The sequence below is a fragment of the Camelina sativa genome, chromosome 5 (genome assembly GCF_000633955.1).
Source record: "Camelina sativa cultivar DH55 chromosome 5, Cs, whole genome shotgun sequence".
In the NCBI taxonomy this organism is placed as follows: domain Eukaryota; kingdom Viridiplantae; phylum Streptophyta; class Magnoliopsida; order Brassicales; family Brassicaceae; genus Camelina; species Camelina sativa.
This window is the reverse complement of record NC_025689.1, coordinates 12,836,113-12,845,330: the sequence shown is the minus strand read 5'-3', so window position 1 is coordinate 12,845,330 and position 9,218 is coordinate 12,836,113. Positions and strand designations below refer to the sequence as shown.

General features: G+C 38.2%; 2 protein-coding genes and 1 long non-coding RNA gene across 3 annotated transcripts; 2 read left to right on the top strand and 1 right to left on the bottom strand.

Moving 5' to 3' along the window:
* Window positions 362-1,846, top strand: LOC104786717. The gene is made up of 3 exons (XR_767634.2): window positions 362-595; window positions 899-938; window positions 1,231-1,846. It is a non-coding gene; the product is annotated as an uncharacterized LOC104786717 (long non-coding RNA).
* Window positions 3,577-5,051, bottom strand: LOC104786716 (acyl-coenzyme A thioesterase 13-like). Its single transcript, XM_010512166.2, has 3 exons — window positions 4,827-5,051; window positions 4,108-4,248; window positions 3,577-3,993 (listed from the first exon to the last, which is right to left on the bottom strand). The coding sequence occupies exons 1-3, from the start codon at window positions 5,022-5,024 to the stop codon at window positions 3,850-3,852; spliced, it is 483 nt and encodes a 160-aa protein (XP_010510468.1). The 5' UTR covers window positions 5,025-5,051; the 3' UTR covers window positions 3,577-3,849.
* On the top strand, window positions 5,446-6,228 carry LOC104789210 (putative F-box/kelch-repeat protein At2g29800). The gene has a single exon (XM_010514941.1). The coding sequence runs from the start codon at window positions 5,446-5,448 to the stop codon at window positions 6,226-6,228; it is 783 nt and encodes a 260-aa protein (XP_010513243.1).

Genomic DNA, 9,218 nt, shown 5'->3' with positions numbered 1-9,218 from the left:
AGGGATAACAGAGTAGCTTGTGAGTCATGTTGATATACTAATAATCTATATATACATTTTGCAAGTACATTTAGCAAATAAATCCTGAATTTGCTACCTATTTACAAGATTGCCATTGTATTAAATATCCAAAAATCAAAAAAAAAAAAAATTCAATGCTAACGATAATTAGTATATATCAAAAACAACTCTTCGATATTAACAATGAATAAGGAAATATTTTCATAGTTCAGTTGTTAAATGAGAAACAAATTAAATGGTATATTCTCCATATATTCCGTAACAAATTCGAGAAAGTAACATTGCCTAAATCAAATCATCATCCATGAAAATTAGAAAATCTTACCTAATCTCACACGGAGCTTTTATTTTGGTACAATATATCTTTTATCTCTCTTGCCGCTATATCCTCTTCTGATAAACTGATTCATCATTATCATCTACAATGGAGATAAAACATAAATGGCTTCATCACAATTCCAAAGGCTTATTGCAGTTTTTTTTATGGGTTAAGCAGAGAAAACACAACTTACCAGAGCACTCGAGGGCTTCAAGATGATAGTGAAGGGGTTTCTCAATTTATGTTTTGATTGAGGTTAATAATTTGATTCATTTCTCTACTCTATAAACTGATGATTTCTCTAGACAACATGAATTATGTATGTATTTGTCATTTTTTGTGCTAAATTTGTAGGGTGTGGACATATGTGTGTGTATTCACTGTCTCTTTTTTTTTTTTTGTGAAACTTTGTGTTGGTATCTCAATAGATTATGACTAGAAAAACTTTGTGATTCTCTCTCGATATGGTGAAATGAGATAAGGATGTGTGCCAAATCACCATATCAACATTAGGGGTTTTAAACGTGTTTTCCTTTCTTTCTCTTTTTTTTTTGGCAGGATTGTTGTTGGAATCAAGTGCAAAGACGGGATTGTAATGGTTTGATTCTTCCTCTTTGCTACTTTTGATTTTTTAAAAATCATACTTTGTGAATAATAGATCATGCAACACCTTACCTAGATTATGGAAAACAAGTGCAAAAAGAGAGAATTTATGATCTGATGAGATTGAAAAATACAGAATCGAAAAAATATGCTAGCGTTCATAGTAAAGCTTGACTATATCCTGACTTTCTGAGCTTTTTGGGTGGAACGTGGTTCTGCCTGTACGTTTGCTTTGTTGTTGAGGCTTTACTAATTTGGATACTATGCACATGTTTCTGTTTTGGCAGGTATCTTTCGGAGTTACTTGCGGAGCGTCATAAGCGTTGTGGTTTTTGTTGTTTATAATCTATATTCATTCCTTGCTTCAGAACTTTTAAGCTCTTATATAGCTGACGAACACTTAAATTGCTGCTAAGAGATACATCTATAATAAGTAATAGCTAGTAGTTAGAGGTAATATAAAAGGTGGGTTATTGTCTAATTTTACAACCCACATAGAGATTAATGTTAGAGTACTAGAACACGAAATTACTAATTCTGTATTCTTATAGTGACTTATGTCATTCTATTTAACTATAGAGTAAGAGCAAAAAAACTATTCTTTACCAACTCAATTAACTATGTTGTCTTTCCATTCATTGGTGTCCTGCTGACTACATGTGTTCACTAATTCTAACTGGTGCGTCTTACTCTTGGAAAATTGACAGATTTGGAACAGAAATTTTGTGGTGCACCACATTGTTGGAGAATACCACTGTTTTTAGTCAGAGTGAGCTTGACCACCATAGCCCTCTGGCTTTTGGAGGGATATTTCAAAATGAAGAGCGGACCTGAACGGATGGGCGTCACAGTCTCTGTCATAAGCTAACAATTAACATAACTCTTTTTGTCTAATACAATACTACTGTGATACATTATATATTTTATTGACTTAGTTACGCTGACGTAATTATATTGGTTTCATAATTATGGTAGTTACGCTGACGTAATTATATTGGTTTCATAATTATGGTAGTTATGCTGACATAATTATATTGGTTTCATAATTATGGTGAGTTTTTTGAGTGGATCTACATGTAAGTTTGCTTTGTCTTTGAGAATTTACTAATTATATACTAAAGTGTTAAATTATTTATATATGAATTGAAAATGAGAAAGCAAAATTGTCCTTCACTAACAGTTAAATTTATATGTATGATAAAAATATAGACTATTAGCTACAAAAAAAAAAAAAAAAAAACAGTGTATATTTTCAAGTACCCACTTTTTAGTGAACTGACTCTATGAAATCTCTCATGATGCAAAAAAAAAAAAAAGTCCTCATATATTTTAAACCAGTAAACCTAAAATATGGTTGGTAATTGAACACTAAATAATATAGATATATAGCATAATATAGATATATAGCGGATATACATATAAAATATTAAAAAAATATTAGTTAAATATATAGTTAATTTACTAACTAAATTACATTATACTTTTTTTTAAATAGCCCCGCGGTATACCGCGGGTGAAAATGTAGTATATTACAATTTAGCTAGAAAAAAAAAATGAATTAAGACAAAAGAATCGCTTTTAACGAAGTTTCTGAATTATGGTTTCATTATAAATACCACAAGGAACGTAACAGCTTCTTTCACAAATCTACTTTAGTCTTCTCCCTTTCAGTTAACTTCGTCAACATCTGAATTGTTTGGCTTATGAACAAAGACAAGGTACATTGCACCACCTGGAAATTGGATATAATGAGATGCATGTGGCACAACAATGGGTGTTGTGTGGTTGAGGATTTGCTGCATAGGGTGGATCCACTGTGTGTTTTTGGATTTCCGATAGTGGTATGTGATCCCAATGATACGGTTTGGGGACCTGTGGTGGGTGAATTCTATTTGCCTAAACTCAATTATTGTGAGTGTAAACTGGCGAATTTTGGAGGGGAGTTGATGGTTATAGGCCCTACTAACGACCTACAAGGTCTTCAAGATGTTTGGTGCGTAGAGATCGTATTAAAAAGACTTGAAGGAGGTGAGATTCGGGGGAAGGTCGTATCAAGATCGCTTGTGCTTAAATCCGTCGACTCACCTTCCATTGATCTTTATCGCTCTACGTTTTGAAGGTATGTTAAGCTTTGATGTGCATAAACTATTGATATTATTATATGACATTTTCTGTAGCTTCAAGTCTTAATTAGGCTTTTCATTGACTTGCAGGTGAAGAAGGATCTTTTATTACAATCTACTGTTTTTAGCTAGCAGCTTGTTGATATGAGAGCAAATATGAAGCAAAAAGTGGTGCAGAAGCTGTTATATCTCTGACAGCTTTAGAAAGTAACTCGTCTTTCTTTACCTTTGTGCAAAATAGGCCATTCGTGTTTTAGCCTTTAATTCCTACTAAACTTGTTGATATGCATTTTTATGGTTTAGAGATGAAGCATAACAAAGTGATTCAGTTGATATATTGTCTTTAAGGGGTAAACATTATCGAAGTGAGCTTAAGACATATTTTTACTCTCTTTCTTTTTACTTCTCTTTTCACCTTATATAGTAAAGACAAAATCACCTTTTATACAAGACATGAAAATATATAGCCGAAGAAAGCAAAAATGCCACAGAGGATCCATAACTATCAAGTTTACCGAATGTAAATGGATTGATGAGACAAATTACAATTTTCATCACCATAACTATCAAGTTTACTGACTGTGAATGGTGGTGCGGTATTATATTTATAAGCTATCCCTACAAATGATTAAGTTTACACAGCCAGAAAGAAGAGTACGACATCCTAACAGATCCCTAATCAAATTTAGCTAACCATAACCCTATCATTGAAAACAGACATAACACATAACAGCTAAACACTTGAAGGTGCCAAACAAAGAATGTCAAAAGAAAGATTCAACCTCAGAGCTTACTAGCTTGTCTGCCAAAGAGTGAATGACGACCTTCTGCTATAATCTCTCCGGTCCTCTGATTTCTCACTACAACAAGTGTTCCTGTATAACCTCCTCTCTCGCCTAACAATCTCGACGTTATCTCCAACTCTTCCTGAAAACATATATCCATTTCAGAATCATATTTCTGACTATTCAATAAATCACAACAACAAGCGGTCCAAATGAAAGACTGAAAAAAAAGAAGAAGACGAGCAGAGAGACTTACACCGAGCTTAGCTTGAGAAAGGAATGCAATAGACATGTCCACAGAAACACACAAAGGTAAGCTTACGACTTGTACAAGCGCTCCACCAACTTCATCCACAAGATTTGCAATCGCACCATTAGCTAGATTCCCGTCTCTACCCTGCCATTATCAAAACTTAAAAAGTGATCAATACCACCCTTTTAAAGGAAAAAAACAACGAGTCCAATCTATACTATTTTAAAAAATATCTTCATGATTCTGCTCAAAGAACCACTTTAAAAGGGTAAAAAAACCAAAAATCACGTCTCAAATACAAACAACAAAAACAAGTCCGGCCTACAATATATATTTCTACAATATCTTCATGATTCTGCTCACGAGACTACAAGTACCACTTCAAAACAAAAAAAACTTTAACTACACCGATGGCTCAGTGGATCATTCATACACTTCCTAAAAATGTCTTCATTCAAAGAAGGTAGTAAAAACCAAAAATTACGTCTCAAATACAAACCGAAAAGAAAAGCAAATCCAAGCTACAACTACAATACTAAAGGAGGAGATCTTCTTCTGCCTTGATTCTCTCTAATCACAAGATGGCTCAGTGGAGACTGGAGAAACAAATCAAATTCGGATCATCACTCACTACTACTACTATCAATCAATTTATCATCTTATAACCTCAAATTATCCATTTCCCATCGCAAATTCAAGGATTGAGACAAAGAGAGACGAACCGTCAAACGAAGAGGGACCTTGAAAGAGCAGGAAATGAAACCCGGGTCGACCCGGTTGACTCGGATTCCTCTGAGACTAAAAACCTCGTAGAAGCTTTTTCCTTTCCGTGAAAACTCTTCTTCCAGCAGCCGCTGTGCCTCGCCGCCATCCTTAACCTCATCGCTCAGTTGCAAATACTCGACAATTTTTCTCTCCATCGTCGTCCTCAATTCTAATGTCTTCCCACTTCCAAAATTAACAAAAATAATTCAAGTTCTTCAGATACCGTACTTTAGTTTGGGCCTTATAAGGCCCTAATTTGAATATCGCTTATACGACGTATTAGGCCTCATTTTATAATCATCTATACGACGTCGTTAGGTTCTTCGTTCCTTTTATAATACCACAGGGTCTACTACAACAAACGTCGTTAGGTTCTTCGTTCCTTATAAGGCCCTAATTTGAATATCGCTTATACGACGTATTAGGCCTCATTTTATAATCATCTATACGACGTCGTTAGGTTCTTCGTTCCTTTTATAATACCACAGCTTCTTTCAAAGTCTACTTTTTAGTCACACTTTTCAGTTAAACATCTCATAACTAACTCAAAGACTTGGTCACACTCACACGGCGGCGATGGCTTTGATCTCTGAAACTTCCGACGACGGCTCTAATGGCGGAGATCCATCAAAGAACCCGCAAGAAGAAGAAGAAGAAGCGAATCAAGACAAAGAACCGAAAGAAGAAGAAGACGATCAAGAAGTAAATCAGAATCTTGCTCCGATTCGTCGAGGAGACATCCCAGTGATACTCATCGAAAGTACCGTCGCACTCGTAAGAAGATGTCATTACCCGAGGCTATCTCTACTCTCCAGAGCCTTCCGTAACGTAATCTCTTCGGATCAACTCCTCGTAACGCGCTCGCTCCTCGGCTTAACTGAACCGGTTCTTTATACCTTGATCTCGCTCCCATCTTTTGCACCCCCAAGCTGGTACATTCTCCATCGAAGCAACAGCTCTTTACGGTTGAGCAGAATCAATTCACTTCCTCCGATGTATCCTGGATGCACTGCCGTCACAATCGGACACAAGATTTACGTTATGGGTGGACGCAACGGCTTAAACCAACGCGTAAAGGCTGTGATTGTCATAGACTGTAGATTGCATACGTGGAAACATATCCAGAAAATGAAAAGGGAACGTTGCTACGCAGCCTCCGGAGTCATTGACGGAAAGATTTACGTGGTTGGAGGTCGCGAGAGACGATATAATGATTGGGTTGAAATGTTCGACGTAGAGAAAGGGATTTGGGAAACTGTGCCTGGTCCATTCTCTCCCGTTGCTAGTTCTAGCGGATATTTTCCTATACATGTGGTTTTGATCCAAAAGATATGGTTTGGAGACCTGTCAAGGGTTTAGATGATTTGCCTAGTCTCGGTTATCTAGAGTCTAGAATGGCAAGTTTTGGTGGCAAGTTGGTGATATTGGGATGGTGTGATCATGACTCGGAAAAAAACGTTTTGTGTGTAGAGGTTGCGTTGGAAAAACGTCAAGATGGTGCTATTTGGGGGAAGGTCGAATCAACCTCGCCGGTCGAGTCACTAATATCGCCTGTGCGTTCTTCAGTCGAGACGCCTTTCTTTGTGATTTCTCGAACTGTTACGTTTTGATGATTCGTTTGCAGCTGCAAGGTATGTTAATCTTTGTTGAGTATTGGAGTATTGATGATGAATTATGACATTTTTCTTGAGCCTCAAGTCTTATATTTAGGCTTTCATAAACTTGCAGGTCATGAATAAAGGATCTCTCATATTACTCAGAAACTTGTTCTGACACATTAGAGAGTAACTCGTCTTTCTTAATCTTTTTGTGCACAATGTGTAGAGTCGGCCACTACGAGGCCTGCTGGAATGCATCTTTATTTTGGGTTTTTTGTTCTTCTTTCAGTAACATTGTCTCAACTACTTTCTGTTTGCTTTTAGTTTAGATATATAACTTTTTTGTAAGTAAGCAGAGTAGTCTACACTAATAGAACCTAATCTGCTTACTACTATGAGCAATATGATGATATCTTGGTATAATAGAGATGAAACAAAACACAGTGATCTAATTAACCGGTGGTTATGATATTATGGGTAACAACAATATAAAACTGTGGAAGTACAGAGTCCTGATGAAGCCTGAAGTTATCTATATAGATCATACAAAGAGAGAAGATAATAACGTTGTATTGTATGATTGTAACGCCCCCGAACCGTACTATGACCACCAAGGCCATCGGACGGCACCGAGACGCTACTTGGGAAACGTTCACTAACGATCCGGCCGGGTGCGAGAACAAATCAAGTCCTTCGGCCAGTCCATCGGTGAGGTTCCCGACCACACGGCACATCCTTCAGGCTTTGCAACCCTACAGATACGCCGTGCGTTGAGCCGACTCGGACAAAGTCTATATCAGTACGACTCGCCCGAATAAAGAAAACCCGAATATTTTGATTAACCAAAAGAGTTATTACACAAGAGTTTTGAACAAGGCTTAGTGCCGAGTTTGGTTTGAAATAAAAACATACTTGTATTTTACAATAGACACAAAATAAAACTACTCCGGGTTCCTATCGTTCACCACGCCCTCTAGTTCCCTCTAGGGTCACCTGCAGCACAAAATATTATCATAAGTAATCTAAGATTACTTAGTGAGCTCAGGGTTCCTGCAGAGTATTAAACCCCAAATCCCATACCCCATCAACAACAACATGCTAACAATCAACATGCAAGCGAGTATAAATAACAAGCGAGCATAAGATCTAACATGCAAGCAATTACACGATTGCCAAGCAAGCATACAACACAATAATCAATCAGAGATAACATGCGGAAGCTAATAAGCTAAGCAAAATTATTCTGCAATCAATCACCACTACACGCAATGACATATAACATCATGCAAGCATAAACACAAACATGCAACAACTTGAACTTGAAATAAAACTAGAGTTTTAACAAGTTCTAATTCATGGGCCCGGTATGCTTCCTCTCCCTAACCCCTCCTGAACAACCGTATTACAGCCACAAAGGCATGCAATCGGGCTTCACCCAAAGCTACACCGTCATGTAGACAGCCTCGGCCAGGGTAGCGAGCCCAGTAACCTCCGAGCTCTTCGTAACCAACCCTACAACACACGAACATGGGTTACATGTCGCGGCTGCATGTGGCACGGATGGGAAGGACAGCCATACCAAGTCTTACTACGCTCAGCCGGAATTTCTCGCGGACTAAAGCGTCTTAAGACCTCACCAAAGCTTATACTTGAGTTTATATGATTTTCTTCTCATATGTTTTCAAGTATCTTAATTAGTTACCACCCTTGTCACTAGATCCTTTCGATCTAGTAACCGGTGTAACCTCACCTCACATGCAACTTAACAAGAAAAACATAAAAGAATTTCAAGTAAATGCATCTAAATGATTTATGCAAAACCGCGCACTAGATGGATGTTTTTAACACTCCATCTAAGCCGATGCAAATATGTGCCTGAACTCACAGAAAACCGGCGATCTCTGGGATGAGTGGTCGGATTTTCTTCACGGCAACGCTTGAATCCTCTTCCTTGTTGAAATCGAGTTCCTTCTCGATTCAACACTTAACTGCGGTCGTGCGATAGTCTTGTCTTGCTTCTCCTCTTCTTCACTTCTTCTCCCTTGCGGCAGCACTTCTTCTCTTTCTCTCCTCTTTCTCTCTTTCTCTCCTCTCTTTCCCTTTCACTCCTCTCTTTCTTTACTTAAGCAATTTTAGCGAAAATGAGGAAGTGGGGCGACCTTTATATAGAGGAAGAGAGTAGAAACTTGGCCCAATGCATGTGTGTTGTGTGCCATCTCTCCTAGCCACACAATTTTAAGGTTGGACACTTGTTAAGTGTAACCAACACTTGTCACATGGAATCTTTCATATTTTCCCCATTCACACTTGCATGAAACGCGATTGGCCGGTTTCTATAAAGAGGAATAATCTTGTCTCCCACTTAGGATTTTGGGATCGAAAATCCTAGGAATATTCCTCCAAGGATTCCACTCCTAAGTTGCATGAAATCCCATTGGTGGATTTTTGCAAAAACAATTTCCACAAAATCGGGAATTTTGTCGGATCGACCGGTCGCCGGTCACCCGTCGACGTCTCTCGATCCTCCTCGACCAGTCTCGGTTGCTATCGGTAAATCCTCGGACATCCTCGAGAATTCTCGGTCCATCGGACTTTCTCGGCAATTCCCGGTACTTTGCGATACGCGTCGGACAACTCTCGGCCCTCGGTACGTCTCGGACGACTCGGACGGTACGTCTCGGACGACTCGGACGGTACGTCTCGAACATCTCGGTCACTTTTCGATCCGTCCAAAATTTCTCGGACTTTTCT

Excerpts from the sequence above, each read along its gene's own strand:
- LOC104789210 (XM_010514941.1), top strand. The coding sequence starts at position 5,446 with ATGGCTTTGATCTCTGAAACTTCCGACGACGGCTCTAATGGCGGAGAT.
- LOC104786716 (XM_010512166.2), bottom strand. The coding sequence starts at position 5,024 with ATGGAGAGAAAAATTGTCGAGTATTTGCAACTGAGCGATGAGGTTAAG. Across the intron at positions 4,249-4,826 it reads AGGTCCCTCTTCGTTTGACG|GGTAGAGACGGGAATCTAGC; the intron begins GTTCGTCTCTCT and ends TGATAATGGCAG. Across the intron at positions 3,994-4,107 it reads TTTCTCAAGCTAAGCTCGGT|GAAGAGTTGGAGATAACGTC; the intron begins GTAAGTCTCTCT and ends ATATGTTTTCAG.